Genomic DNA, 15,762 nt, shown 5'->3' with positions numbered 1-15,762 from the left:
ATTTTTTTTCAAGGTCCACTTATTTCAAGCCCCTTTTTGATTTTGAACCAGTGCATTGGAAACTGGTTAGAATAGAATGTAGATCAGACTGTTAAAGTTGTAATTTCTTTTTTTTAACATGTAAGGAGAAATTGTACTGAATTATCTAATAAGCCTAAGGCACAAGTTCTAATAATTTTCAGTCATATAAGAGACAGCCTTGCAGCTTCTTGCAATACCTTCAGGAACAGATCTGTGGTCTGTAAATTGCAGTGCCGAAAGAACTGTGTTTAAAGATTTTTTTTCCCCTTCTTCTTAAAAGATTTGCTTTGTTCAGTTTTTGAATTCCCAAAGTATATTCCTGAAACCAGTATCTCTGACTTTGTTCCATGAGTACCCTTTTGGGGAAAGCAACAAATCAACTGGAGAGACCCGAGACCTGGGCACATTTCACAAGGGAAGCTGAGGGCTCTGGTTCCTGACCTATTTGTAATACAAGGGTAGATTTTAATGTAGTCTTTATACTTTACAAAGCATGTCCAAAACATTTGGGTGTCATCATGTTTTCCTCTTAGTGGCTACAAGAGGAGCTCTAAAGTAAAGGTTGCTATCTATAGAGAGTATTTCGTGCTCTAGTGAAGAAGAAACTTGTCTGAGTGATAGAAATATTGGTTCAAATCCTTTAGGCAGAAATTGAATTTGCATTTTCCAAGTTCTGCATGTGTTTTTCTCAGAATGTGAAAGGAAGTAAATACTTATTTACTGCATTCCTCTCTTTGAACATCAGCCTGTAAGTTATAGTGTCTTTTTTAAAGACAAAACGGAGTTAATGATATCAAATATATGGACATGCCTTCTTGTTGAACTTGAAAAAATATAATGCATCTCCTTTAAACATCATTTCTTGAGCAACAGGCTTGCTAAAATAAACGATGACCTAAAGTCCCAAATTCAGATGTGAATGTGAACTCATTTTAGGGTATCCTGAAGATACAGCACAGGTCATTCTACACCTAAACAGACTTCATGTGAAAGAAAAGCCTAGGCTATTTCCCTTTGCCAAGAAAATGTAATTTATATTCCCTTTCTATTTGAGTATTCTGTTGTTTCTTTGCTTTCCTTAAATTTTCTTTTATGCATTCTGTGAATTATCAAATAATTGGTTTTGCATCACTGAAAGTAGTTTTGATGTTCAGTGCCCCTTTTCAGACTAGTCCAGAGAGTCAGCCAGACAGAGCTGTATGGACATTAGAGAGGCTGACTTCAGGAATGGCTTTAACTCATCCTCATTTTAACTTACTTTACATGCCTTAAGATGATCACAGATGAAATGTAAATAATGAATTATATCAGAAACCAAGCTGTCTCTTCACTTTCATCTGATCTGAAAAAAATGTCTTATGGCAAAGTATTTTCCTTATACAACTTTTAAGAGAAAAATTGCTCGTGGAGAAACCTCTGAGCAGTTTTTTGAAGAAACTTGGCCTTCTGAGGGGAACAATGAGGTTCCTGATGTGGAAGTCTTCTGAAAGTTTGCTAATAGTCATTCTTGTTTAGGAAGACACCTGAGCATGTACTTGAACATCTCAAAAGAAACCTCTCAGAAAAAGTTGGTTTCTCAATACACATGGACATGAGTAGAATCCAGAGAAGTGAATGCAGAGGAAACTTTGTGAAATCAAAATGACTTGACTTGAAATTTAGAGTTGGTGTCATTCTCCGTATTTCCATGCTGATTCTTGTCTCTGTCCCAAATAAGAAACATTACAGTGGCTATTTTAATACTTCATCCTTAAGCTGGAGAATGTGGTGCATTACATTTTAATATCATCAGCTGAGGTGATCAATGCAGAGAAAGAGGACTCGTCTCTACAGCTAAAGTTACAAGCTTCTCCTATTGATATTCAGACTCAGCTGTCTTATCTTGGCTGTGTTTTCTTAACTTGCTAAGAAGTTTGCCATTGTGATGGACAAAGACCCACAATAGATTATCTGTGGGTGTATTCACTGTCCATTACTCAGCCTAGGCAAAACACTGATGTTTCACAATGACTTCTTGATGACCTTGTATTTCTGTGAATTTTGGAGAGTAGGAAGTTTGAAAGCACAGTTTGTCTCACCATTTAACAGAAGTGCAATTGAGGTTTAAGTTCATTTTCCCTAGATTAAATTCTATTAAATAAACAAATATGAGAGCAAGTATTTTCACTGGTGTGGCAAGTGCCCTGGATTTTGACGCTATTTCTTCTTCCAGTGAGACCCATCAGAAAACTTCTGTTGACTTGAGGGTCCTGTTTTGCTGTACAGTGATCATAACAAGCTCCAGTAAAGTAAAATATTTAACTTTTTACTTGTGAAATACTAATGTTTGATATCATCAGAACAAAAGCTGTTGAAAAAGTCATGTTAAAATTACAGCATTTCAGATACCTCATTTGCAAATTGGAATGAGACAAAAAATCTTTCCATTTGCAAGAAGCAGTTAGGAAGTGCTGTGCCATCTAAATTCTTAATTAAAAAGTGGGACCATCTCCTTCCCCGCTTGCCCTGCCCTGTGTCTTAATGTAGTATTTTTTTCCCACTGCCAAGTTTGATATCAAAAGACGATTCACATCTGTTTCAGTGAAATTGAGACAAATAAAACTGCAGGAGATAGGTTGTATGTTAATGTACGTAAATCCCCTTGCAGACAGCCTGCTTTCCACACCTTTGACCTTTGGTCTTTGCTCAGCAAGCACAGGGAGGAGGCTGTTTCTGTACTGTGTTCCCAGGAGCAGCTCCATGGCCACACAGCTGATAATCCTGAGCCTGCCCAGGAATGTGTCTGCAAGACAGCAAGTGCCTGATCCAAAGGCAGGAGCCTTCTACCCATATGTGAGCATAGTCTATCAGACCTTTCTTCTGCATGAGGGGACATCTAGAAAGGTGTAGGTAGTTGGCTGGAGGAGTGTGAGTGTCCTCAGTCTTTGGGAATGTGTCCTGAATATTTGGATTCCAAAATGAGAAACCAGTTCAGAGAGATTGAGGGGGGAGCACGTTTCTAAGAAGAGTAAAAGAAGTTTTAATCTGAAGATGTTTGGTGACATTAAACTGGGGAATAAAGTCGGTTAACACAAAACTATGTATTTGACCTGAAAGTGAAACATCAAGGAGCAAAGCTGAAAATGCAGTTCATTTTTCCTTTGTCCACAGTAGAAAATGAGGCTTCTTTCAGTTCTAAGTTGTAGGGAAATACGGATTTCTGGTAGAAAAATACACTCAGTGCAGGTTTGACATCAACATATTTCCAGTTACACTCTTTTTTGCATTTGCCACCCCTCATTTTACTTTTCAAACTTTCATGTCTTTGGGTAAAAATTCTATCCCTAGGATGAATTGGACTGGAAAGCAAATGTTCTGGCACATGCAATAGACATTTTCCAAGGTCATTGTCCTCCTGAGTGAGCTTTACTTTGCTCATAAAAGTTATTATTTCTTACAGGTAAAATATTTGGAGCACATTGTAACACAGCAACTTTTCCACAAACAATCAATGGTTTAGAAAGCACTCATATTAATGTTTTAATTTTAATACGTCATTCATATGAATGCATGTCACATTATAATGCCTTTGTAAGTAGTCTGAGAATATAAAACAAGACACTTAAATAACTTCAGGAAAAAAATTATGATCTGTTTAAGAAAAATATGTTGACATACCTGAGTACATATAATTGCGGTGTTGCATGCTCTTTAGTGGTGCTCAAGCACCTTATTTAACCCAGGAGTCAGAATTTATTTTTAATGTGGGAAGGGACATCAGGCCTTGTGGTATTTAAAAAACCCTTTGAGGAAGCTAATAAAAATAAGTAGCCAGCCAGAAAAAGAACAGGAGAAAAGAGTTGGCCAGCAGAGAAATCTATGTTTTATCTAAAGCTATAGGACTGAAACGATAATTACCAAAATTCAAGCTGAGATAGATCTTTAGAGGATGCTAATGCAAATAGGAAAAGGTTCTTAATTTTTCAAATTTTAAAAAAAGAGAGAAGTGATCCTCTGTGAAATAAGAGTGGGGTGGCTATCAGAGATAATCCAGCTGTAGCTGTCAAGCTACATTGCTGCTTCATCATATTTTCTTGGTAAAGACAATAATGTGGGTATGATCAGGAAAGCTTTTAAGGTTCTCTGTGTGATGTTCATCTGAAATTTATCAGATAACTCTTGTCATCTGCGAAAGACATTCTCAGGTTGGAGCAGAGTAGAGAACACCAGTGTCAGGGGATGGATAGAAGGTGTGACCTGTTTACAAGCTGTAGACATGGGCTGGGAGGGAATGTGGTTATTGCCTGGAGTCCTTTGCGATAATAAATAGTACTGAAGGAGAAGCACTGCTTCAGCTGAGCGATGCTGTCACAAGAACAAATTTGTACAAATTGAAAATGACTTTGAGACTGGAATTGAGAAAATGGGTTGCTAGTTGTCAAATTAGTGAGCAGGAGGAGCATGAAACAGAAAAACCGAACTGGTTTTTGAGATAAAGCTTGACAAATCAATGCAAGGATTATCTGGTGCAGTTCCTTGTGATGACACAGGCTTAGAATTGATAATACAGAAGATGTCTCCCAGTCCATGTTCATATGTGAAAAGTAATTGCTAATCTCATTGCTTCCCTCTGTTTTCTCCTTTGGCACCTAAAATGGAATGGGTTTGAATAGATGCTGTCCTATCATGAATCTGTTGAACTGGACAAGGCAAATATGGGATTTTTTTTCTTAGTGTGAAATATGTGAGGTGAGGACAGCCACCTTTTCCTGAGTTGAATGAAGGGAAGTATATGATATCAATGGTGGGTTTTCATGGAAAACGTGTGTTTGCAATGCTGGAAAGTGTTTTGTTTGTGCAGATCAAGTAGTTTGATCAGTAATACAAATTAGCATGGATTAAGGTGTCTGAAGCTGTTCTTCCCAGTTGTCATGAACGTGCTCATGTGATTTTATGTATTCATTGATTGATTCTGTTGCAGATTTAACTTTCTCCATTTTAATATTTTTTATTTGTTTATGCATTACAGCTACTTAATTGGGGGCAAAAGGGGAATATAAATTTATAAATTATAAATAATAACCCCAGTTCTTGACTTTATTATACTCTTGCTGATATCGAAGCCAAACTTTGATGTTTTAGTGGTAATAGAAGCAAGCTATTAAAAATTATTTAATTGAAATGTGGGAATTAGACCAAGAATATATCCAGTGTGATAAATACAGTCTGTTTTCTGGGATGTTTCTGTATTCCTTTAAAAGGAATTGTATCATTCTTGTAGATACAAGTTAAAATCTTGACACTTTAGTCTTCAGTGCCGAGTGACTTTTGGTATGAGCATGATGTTTGGCTTCCCATATAGTGGAACCTGGGTGTGGGGTGGGCATGGCATGAACACCAGCCTTGTCTGTACAGACAGTGTGGGTGCAGCTGTCATGAGTCAAAGAACAAATGAACTTGAGTGCAGCAATACATGCTTTGCCAGAGGGACTGAGGGATGTATACCTACAGATCTTCAGGTTTGGCAAATCATTCTTGTATGCTTTGCTTGTTGTGTTTTAATGTGATCTTACTGTAGCAATGCTTCTGAAAGAGAGTATCTAAGAAAGCTTTAAGTTGGTTAAAAACATCCAACTTCCATGGGTGACAAAACAAACGCCCAAAGTTCTTGTGTTCTAATAAATTCCAGAAATAAAGCACGAGGAGTTTGACAACATGTAATTTCCAAGACTACTAGGCAAAGAAGGCCTGTTTTCTTCCACAGCTGAATGTTCCAGGAGGACCTAAGTGTTTTCTATGTCTGGAGCTGAGCACCACCATCACCATTTGCATATGACTTTCTGAGCTTTGCCTTACCATTTGCCCAGCTTTCTGCAGGTAACGTGTGACTGGGCAGTGAACTTTCACAGGATGTTCTGGGTAATAACGGGAGATAGAAGTAGCCTCAACTATCAGAAGATCCACACCGTTCCTTCAGATGCCTGAGGTCCCATAAATAACTGAGTATTGTCTTTATTAACTATTTTGTTTGCCAGGTGATGACAGTTCTGGAAGGAAGGTGATTACCTTCAGTTGCTGCCGCATGCCCCCATCCCATCAGCTCAATCACACAAGGTTGCTTGAGTAAGTTGGTTTTAATCTCCTGCATGGACTACTTTACACTTTTTATAAGAACTTCTATTAGCTTGCTTCCAGGGGAATGAGCTGTCAGGGGGGAGAAGCAGCAGGCAAGGAGTGAAACGAAAAATTACGTAAGACCTACTGGTGTTAATACTAAGTGAATGAGATGTGGATGAAACTGCCAGTTACCTCACCTGCAGTCTTTACTGGAAGAAGCAATTCACTGTGTACTTGCCATCTTGATTTTATTGACAAATTCTTATCATATTTAAAAAAAAATAATTCATGGTGTGGGCCAATGAAAGAGAAATTCCAGTAATTTAGTGCTGCATACATATGCTGTCATGAATAGCTGTGTTTGCTTTAATTTGCTATACTTTATCTCCTAAATCACTCGGGAAGAGTGTTGTTTAGTTATTTGCATCTTACTGGGTTTTCTGTATTATAAAATTAGCTGCATTCTGATCAGTACATTATGCTTAACATTTTTATACATCTCTCGTTTGAGGGTTTTTGTGATAAAAGGGGTTGTGAATATGTAAATTAACAACATCCTTCCTTATAAACTTGCTGCAGCAAGGTACCAGGACATCTTTCTGCCTTGCAGTTTGTCACTGCAAGGAGATCTGTTTTGTCCTGAGAGTCCTGTCCTTATTAAGCGTTTTAAATCTATTTCGAGTTCTTGTACAGCCTCCATTGCCAAAATGTTTGAGTACCTTTCAACCACCACTACTGGAAAGGACAGAAATGCTGTTGTTTCGACTTTTCAGAAATGGAGAGGGATTAAAAGACAGGTTACTTAAATGTCGCTGTTGAGCTGCTATCAGAGAAAGGACCCGGATTCTCAGTGTGGCAAGAAAAGAGAGCTTTATTATTTTGTTTCCAACTTATATAGACTTTTCAGAGGTCACCCAGATTGGTCAGCCAGAAACCTCCCCCTAGGCCTGATTGGCCAGGCCTGAACTGTCCAAATCTCAAGACACTGTTTTCATAACATCCAAACTTTATCTTTGTTTATAAAACACAGAGAAAAGTTCTCATGGGAAAGACCTGTGCTAGCCACACTTAAAAATTCTTTTGAGAGCCTGTTTTTTGTGCTCTTCACAGCATGTTTTCCTGTATCTGAACCCACATCAAGTTCACTTGGAAAATGTGTCCTAAGAGAGACCTGAAGGCAAGTGTTGAATGTGAAGATAGCAATATAACTATCAAGTGATATGGTTTTAGGTAATTAGACTCGGAGGTTGAATTCTGTGAAAAAGCTGTAGGAAAAGAGTAGGCCCTGATTGCTATGTGTTTTGTGATGAAATCACTTAAAGAATTGATTTGGTAAAGGTTTTGTAATGTCCCTGCAATTCTGTTGCAGTCTTGGAATGGTAGAAAAATACTGGTTATTATATGCCCACAAAACACTTGGTTATTTTTAAAAATACATGTTTTCTGGATGCAATGTAACAAGGAATTTACATGCTGTAAAATAAAACATGGGGCTCTCTGTTTGTAACAATATCTGTTTAGATGTATTTTAATTTCAGACTCTTTAAAAAGGTCTTTATTGATTGTCACTACTACTTTTTCCATTACAATACCATTGATACTTAAGTCAGGGATCAAAAAAGCATTATATTAATTGCAGTGGCAATCTTTTTTCCAAGATACATGCAGTCTAAGATTGCATGAGTCTATGATATGCTGAGGGAATAAGATAAATGGAGCTGTGGAAGTACAGGGTAAGAAGTGAAGGGCTTTTCTATGCACAGAGAGATACTCAATATGTTCTTCGTATCTTCATATCTTCTCACAGATAGTTTCAGCCACATAAATGGCACGTGGAACTGCTTTATTGAACAAAAATCACTTACATACAATTAAGAGCAAAAGCTGGACTCTGTTACAGAACAAGAAGATAGCATTGAGAATAACATGAAAAATTTGAAATCTGACACAGCAAGAAATGATGCTAGATTGCACTGCTTCATCATTGCTTTCTTTGAGTCACTGAGCTGTGTAATAGGCCATTCTGTGTTTTCAATTGTTGGAGAAAGGGAATGAAAATCACCTGAAACTATACTGTAAAAGAATGAACACACAGTAATCTGCTTATAAAACATGCAGTTTAATTTCAAGATGGGATACATAGTGTAGTTCTTTAAATCAGTTGTAAGTGGAATGATGTATGAACTCAGTCCCCACCATGCAAACAAGGGAAAGGCAAATATATTCAAGAAGAGCAGCTTAATTCGGGGTAATGGATTTTTTAAGGATTTAGAAACTTTTAAACTGGGAGGAAAGCCCAAAATGCATTATTTATTGTTTTGAAAATGCAAAATGGCATTGTTTGCTTGTCTAAAAGGAAGGACTTTACAAATACTGAAGAATGTAAAATGAAAGTCGCTTCTAGTTAAAATGTGTCTCTTAAAAAATTTATTGGCAAAGAGAGTCCTATATTGTCTTCATTTTAAAGTGATTCATGATCACCATCTTTGTAACTAAAAAACATTGGTTTTGTAACTAAAAAAGGTTTTTAAAATTTCAGTCGTTGCAATGATGTGGAATTAGTTGCTACTACAGCAAGATGAACTTCTGAGATAAATATTTTGGAGGAAACATGAATTTGTAGTCACTAGCATTCTGTGCAAAAATACCACATTTTCTTTCCCAGTTTCTGCTTCAAAAATCTCATCCAGTAAACTTTCTTAAAACCAAAATGTTATCTCTTTTCTCAGGTACTTAAAGTATACTCTGGACCAGTATGTAGAGAATGATTATACAGTTGTCTACTTTCACTATGGCCTGAAGAGTCTGAATAAACCATCTCTGAAATGGTTACAAACAGCCTACAAGGAATTTGACAGGAAGTATGTCTCCAAAAGACTTCGTATACTCTTCAGATTGTGTAATGTCTGTAACTAATTTCCATGAAGGAAATTAGGTGGAGCAGTCCTGATCCACCCCCAATTAACTGAGTTCACTTTGGCCTTGTAAATTCTTATAATGATGTCAGTGCTGTTGGTTCTTTTGTTAAGTGTCTTCTGTGCAGTACTGAGAAACGGCCTGGGTACTGCAGTGGTTATCCAAAGGTATAAAATGCCGTGGGTGGGGTCTTTTTTAAGGGCACAGACTTCACAAAATGGTGGTAAGCAAAGAAGACGTTTTATTGCACAGTGAAAATTCCTAATATACAACAAAACAAACAGGAAGTAACTCTACACTACAAAGTGCTCCAATTAACTATCGTGTTTCACAACATTAGCTTTTATGGCAGCAGGTAAACAAAACTTACTCAGGTAACAAAGGGTGTTCCTCACTTCTGACAGGTCCAGCAGTTCAGAGGCCCACAATGCACTCTTTCCACTTCCCCTGTAACCAGGGTGTTTTTTACTAATACCAGGGCTTCTTCCGGACCAGCGACAGAAGGTCACTTTAGCTTTCAAGGCTTGTTGCTCTGCTACGTATCTCCTGTAACTCCACAATGGGAACAAAACCAAGATCTGTGGTTGGATGTGCCTGAACTTTGGAGTACTGATGGCTAAGGTTCAGTACTTCAAGGAGTAGTTGGTTAGGGTGTAGCTGAGACCAAAGCTCTTGGATAAATTGCATTTTAATAGTGGAGACCAGAGTTGTGTTTTTTGTTCCCTGCAAGTTGAAGTTACCAATGGAGCAGTCAGTCCCTATTGAAGTCTGTCTTTTACTTGTCTGCATGTTATAACTTGTTTGTAAGTTGGCCTCAGGAAGACAACATGACTGAAGATGGGTAGTACGATGTATCTGTTCTTTCTGGGACTGGGTAAAGGAGGGGAAAGGCAAAGGTCTGTTATATTTTGTCTTTGATGAGAGCTTTGGACTGTAGTACTGGGTTTTGACAAGCACTGACAATTCTGGAACAAAGCACCACACTGTTCTCCTTTTGCAAGATTCTTAAGCTAAATTTAGAGTTGTGTTATGGGGAGAAGAAGTACAAGGGCAGTGTCTTTTTTGTTGGCTTTTTTGTTGCCTACAAGTGCATGATGAGACTCTCATTTATACCAAAAGTCTGTCTCCATTCCCCCACCCTGACCCAGAAGGCCATTTTATTAACTGCTGGAAGTTCTTGGCACACTGTCATTGACAACTCAAAGCAAATCCCCAGCCCAGCATATATGGGGTACTGTACTAGTCAGAGGGAAAAAAGCCCAGTGCATAAATAGCCCTTTTCAGACTTCTGGGGTCAAGGGAAAGGGAGAACAGAGTAAAAAGGACAAGGGTAATTAGCCAGCATCATGAAAGCAAATGTTGAACAGAAGTTTCAAAAGAATAGGTCTTGCTTTGAAGGTTCACAGCAGAGGCTCAGTAAAGTCTTTTGGACATTGTAATCTAGGAAACTGAAGAACATAAACTTCCACACAAACAACAGCTTATGGCTGTTGTTTCAAGGTGAAAAACAAAGTTAAAATAGAAATGTTAGTAAAGCAACTCAGGTGTTTTGCTTGTTAGTTTTTATTGAGGATTTTGGGCTCTTAGGCACAGTAGTGCCAGTTGCACAGGGATGGTTGCTTGCTTATGTATGGCAGTGGCTTTGTGAACACACAAAGTGCCTGTTTCATCCACAGGTGTACAAGCCCAATTAAAACCCAAAAGGAAAAACTCAGGTAATTCCTGAGTTGGTCCCTTTTCCCTCTCTTAGTATAACCTATTACAAGAAGATTTTCCTTAGGAGTTCATGGTCATATTTTTCCCTGATCATTGTCCCTGCTGGGAAGCAAACTTGGCAAACTAATAAGCAAAAATTTATATATAAAAGCAGGATATTTCAATATGCATGTCTCAATTTCATTTTGCAATAATATTGAATAAGAAGAGAGTCTTTTTGTGCAGCCTGGTTTCCATTTCAGTTTCAGCTGACTAGAATCTATTGTTTAGATATCATGAAACATCACTGTAGAATCAAACAAAGCTATAATGAAGGAAAGTTTTATTTCATACAAAAGGGAATGCAATATCAAACAAATAGCAGTTGGCTTCATCTTTAGTAATTACTACGAAAACAGGACAAAATTAGTGGTAAAATGAAAGAATTAGGTATAAATTCTGTATATGAAAATTAAAACTTTTTTTCCAACATGTAAGTTCTGCAAGCAGAAAATAAAGGGATATCAAAAAAGTAATTTTTAATCAAAGATTTCTTTATAGCTCCTTCATTCTCCTATCAGTATTTTTTTCAAATTGCCTAATTTTCCTTCTGTCTCCCTGGTATTAAATTTATGAGGGAGGAGACATTAGATAGGAATATAAAAGTTAATTTGGCCTATTGTCAAAACTGACCACTTTTTAAAATTGCCTTTTACTCATTTTTTTTTCTCATTTTACATTCCATTTCTTCTGAATTAGGTCTTTTTAATATATTTGAAAAGAATAATGTGTAATATGCCTGTAATAATAACCTTCTATTCAGGTGTACCTATTCAGTTCTACCACCTCTGGCATTTAACATTCTTCTAACAATTTCATTTTCTTTTCTTAGGTATAAGAAAAACCTTAAAGCACTCTACGTTGTCCATCCAACCAACTTCATAAAAATTCTGTGGAATATCTTTAAACCTCTTATAAGGTAATTGGCAGTTCATTGAACACATTATTCCCATTTAGTTCAAGGATGGTTTGTTCTCTACTAAGTTGCTTTTAAAAAGGCTTGAAGTAAAACATATCAGGTAACAGCACAATACCTGTTTAAACTGTCTTGAGCTAATGAGTAAGGTGAGCTTAAGCGTGAGTATGAATAATAGGGCAGAGTTCTTTTTTTTCTAAGAAAAGAGTCTCAGTTCTGAGTAGCTTTACTGGTATGTTAAAGTAAATACCACTTTTAAAACATGGTTATTCTGTGGACCATGAATGACTTTTTTGCTGTGTTTGACAGCACCTAGGAAAATGGAGCTGGGTGTGTGAGGAGTTACTGGGTGGTACAGTAAAGTGGATGATGAATGGTTAACCTTCGGGCTGATCTGAACCGTTGGGATGAATAGAAATGGCACTATTTATATTATCAAAGTTAATGGATAATCCCTGAAGTGCCCACAGGAATTTGAAAAGGAAGATATAATGGTGAAGGTGATGTATTTTACTGTGTGTTCTTTTCCTTTGCATGGTAAAAATTGATGCTATCTCCAAGGAACCACCAGCAACAGGCAGACACTGCTAAGTGCAAGAATGGTGGGGCTTGCTCAACTTTCGCTTCTGAACTTCTGTCACTTTCAAGGAAATTCTGACATTTTGCAGATCATATTATGAATGTCCTTGGGGCTGCAGGATGGAAACAGCTAGTCTTGAGAAGCCATAATGAACTAACCAGAAATGTCCACTACAGTAACTTGCAGTTGATTCAGTTTCTGAGTGCTAGAAAGCTAATTCATTAGAAAAGGGAAATTTAACTTTTAGATAGATCAGGACAACTAAGGTGCGTGTGAAAATTTTTTAAAGAGTAATTATAGCTAAAAATCATTCCTAAATATGCTATTCTTGAAACAAGAAGACTAACTCTAGATCTTTAACTGGCAGTAAAGTAAATGTCAGTGATCCAGGACACAGAGCAGTGGTGGGAAAAGTGTGACAGAAGCAGGATGTCCAATATCTAATGGTGTCTCAGAAATGGAGATAGTTTTATTTTTGCTGTTGGTTTGCTTGTTCCTGATTTGCTAAAGGATGGGTGTGGAAACCTTCTAGAAAAAAAATCCAAACAGAACAAGGCAATAAATAAAACCCAACAATAAACCCAGAAAAATTCTTGATGGACATTACAATACTCTGGTGAAACCATCTTCTTTCTCCGAGGTAGCGGAGAGCTCCTCGGGAGCAGCTCCAAGCAAATGGTTTTGGGGACTCCAGTGATTTTCAGCCTGTGTATGTTAATAACCTCAGTGGAGCCACAGGTGGGCAACAGTGGTACTATTTGACTTACAGCAGTAATTGCCTGCTAATTTCTAAAAAATATGAGTTTAAGGTACCCATTGCAAATACTCATTTTCCCTAGATCTAACTATGTCTAAGTATTTTTTTCTTGGAAAGTGTGACACACTGGCAATTGAGAAATGGCTGATCCTGATAAACTTAAGCATTCATATCTAGCATAAATAATTCAAACCAGGCCTGTCATCTTAGATGCATCCTCATCTTGACCTTCTGATCACCTTGTTTTCGTCCCAATTGGTTGTTTCTGTTTGTACTCTACTTTTGCCACTGTTGTACCTGGATACTTGTTTTGAGTGTAAATTAGTAACACTCTACTCTCTGCTTTATAAATCTGTTACCAACAGCAGCAAAGCTGTTTATACACTGGGACTGACAAAATAATTGAAAATATGAGTAGAGTCTGAAAAGGTCCACAAGCCAGAAGGCAGGAATCAACTGAAGCTAGGGAAAAAAGTTCTGCACTGCTTAAAATGGTTTAATAGCCAACCGTGCGTTTTTTTTTTCAGGGTGACTCGAGTTTGGGTTTGTCAAGAACATTTGGGTTACTAAGTGTGAAAGGGCCCATGTACAATTAGGCTAAATTATATTTTCATCACGGACTAAAACTTATTAACATTGTTAATTTACTAGAGTAGTACAATTAAAATTTTTTCATAGTACCTTTACCTTCCAGTTTAGACTAATCTTATCTTGGCAAATCATGCTTTTAATTTAAGTGTCAATATTAATCCAGTTCAAAAAATAAGGGAGAAAAATCCTCTAGACTTTCTGGTTCCTAGCTTTGCTGATAGTGTTGCCAATTAATATAGCAGATGTAAAATAGATTTCATTAATAAGAGGCATGTATTCATTTTTCAGTGGTCTGTTAGTACATTTGGTGCCTGTTAGCACATGGTCTAAGTACTTTTACATGACAAAGTATTTGCTAACAACTGGCCAAATTCCACAATTATTAGAGTGAAGGTTAAAGTTAGTAAGTGTTTTAGCATAATTTTATTTGATAGTATTTAAGAAAATGAAAATACTTGAAATTTTTTTCAAGTTCCTGAAGCTGATTGATCTTTTTTCCAGTCCCAAAAACACGAGCAAGAAGGTAATGTGTTAAGTCAAGAGCATTTTATCCAAAGTGCAAGATAACTGTAGGAAGGCCGTATTTCTATGTGTGAGCTCACAGAACTTGTTATGAAAATAATATACATTTAGGTGACAGTGGTGGTGTGGCATTTTTAAGAAGCAGCACTAATTCCTAATTGCCCATGACTTCTTTACGTATTGCAGGTTCTGTGACATGTCCTGTATTTCCTGTGGTGCTTAGTTATAGATTTGTGTGCTCACCTGTGGCTTAGAGAAGATGTTGGAAGTTCGGGCTCTTTTGGGTAAAAGATACTCTGGGGAGCTCTGAAATTGTGCGTGCACAGAATGATATTCCTCATGTGTCCCAAAATTCCTGTTAGCGAAATTCAGGGAAGTGACTGTTTCTTCCCATGTACCGCTAGAGGGAGCACGTGCATATGGATTGGACAATCCAGGGATAAACTCATCCATGCCAGAGTTTTTCCCCAGAAAAGTTTTTTCTAATGAAAGTAAGTTGCAGCAAAGTACACTTTTTATCATCAGCACCTACTGTTTGTCGTGACTCCTCATTACAGTCCAGATATTTTGTGTTGTGGAAAAATAAGACATTATTTCAGATGATATGCATAAACATACCCCTGACCCTTGTTTGAACACCTCGGCCCATATAGTCGCATATTCTGGCTAAAACTTAAGATCTAACTAACGGTACCTGGGGCTTCAAAATCGGAAGTCTGTTTTGTACAACCTGTAGAAAAGAATTATTTTTCCCAGTGCTTCCTAGAAGCTATCCAGCTCTTTTCAAAAGGGGTAAAGCTGATGGCCCAGCACTTCAAGGGTATACACTACCAATGCTTTGAAAGTTTTGCCTGTTGCTTAACTACTCGATAGTTTATTTCTACAGCCCCATTATTTTTTCTTTTTGCAGAGTGGAATACCTACATAATACAAACGTTTTTCTGTTGGCTGGGTAACATTCTCTCCAAGGTTATCAGTTCTTTTAGTGAGCTTTCTAATGCTGTGTGAAACCTAGTTTTCAGTGCCTTTTAAAGAGGTGTTTTTCATATCTGTGCAAATCACAAAACATTCAGATGGAAGTCAGTTATTTTTATTCAAATCAGACTCTGAGGCATGCACTATGTATGTTTGAGCATATGAAATCAAATACATCTTATGTCTCCTGCTGCTTCAATTGCAGTCTAATTTTGAGTTGCATCAGCACTTACATTTTTGTAAGAGAAACTGAAGCCTTTATAAATGTTCCTCCCATGCTAATTTTTATGCTACTTTGTGATTTTTTAATTTTTTTTTTTTTAGCCACAAGTTTGGGAAAAAGATCACCTACTTGAACTATTTAAGTGACCTGGGAGAACATCTCAAATATGACCAGTTAAATATCCCTCAAGAAGTCATCCGGTATGTGGCAAATTTAATATACATTATCTCACTTTTTTTGCAGGTAGAATTGCATCCTGGTCACTGTATTCCAAGAAGAATCTATTTCTTCAGTGATTAAAAGTATAATTTACCTGTTTGTGCTTGGTTAGATTAATTCTGAAAGCTGCATTGCCATCATAGACATGCTGAAGTGCATCAGGTGTTTAGTTTTCTACAGATTTGGAAAAA

At 37.2% G+C, this 15,762-nt stretch overlaps 1 protein-coding gene across 4 annotated transcripts in view; it reads left to right on the top strand.

Annotated features, from left to right (window-relative positions):
* The window catches only part of ARHGAP8 (Rho GTPase activating protein 8), a 77,997-nt gene that overhangs the window by 21,406 nt on the left and 40,829 nt on the right, over positions 1-15,762 (top strand). The window contains exons 4-8 of one of the 4 annotated variants that reach the window (XM_085049777.1): positions 2,108-2,111; positions 6,036-6,123; positions 8,847-8,978; positions 11,621-11,707; positions 15,454-15,552. In XM_085049777.1, coding sequence (XP_084905903.1) covers positions 2,108-2,111; positions 6,036-6,123; positions 8,847-8,978; positions 11,621-11,707; positions 15,454-15,552 — 410 coding nt within the window. Of the gene's footprint in view, positions 1-2,107; positions 2,112-5,782; positions 5,878-6,035; positions 6,124-8,846; positions 8,979-11,620; positions 11,708-15,453; positions 15,553-15,762 lie in introns of those variants that run through there. The other 3 variants (XM_085049776.1, XM_085049774.1, XM_085049775.1) reach the window with 3 other exon arrangements.

Source organism: Lichenostomus cassidix, chromosome 1Ab, assembly GCF_008360975.1.
Source record: "Lichenostomus cassidix isolate B80296 chromosome 1Ab, HeHo_3.0, whole genome shotgun sequence".
NCBI classification, from domain to species: Eukaryota; Metazoa; Chordata; class Aves; order Passeriformes; family Meliphagidae; genus Lichenostomus; species Lichenostomus cassidix.
The sequence above is the reverse complement of the archived record's forward strand: the minus strand, read 5'-3'. Positions and strand labels throughout refer to the sequence as shown.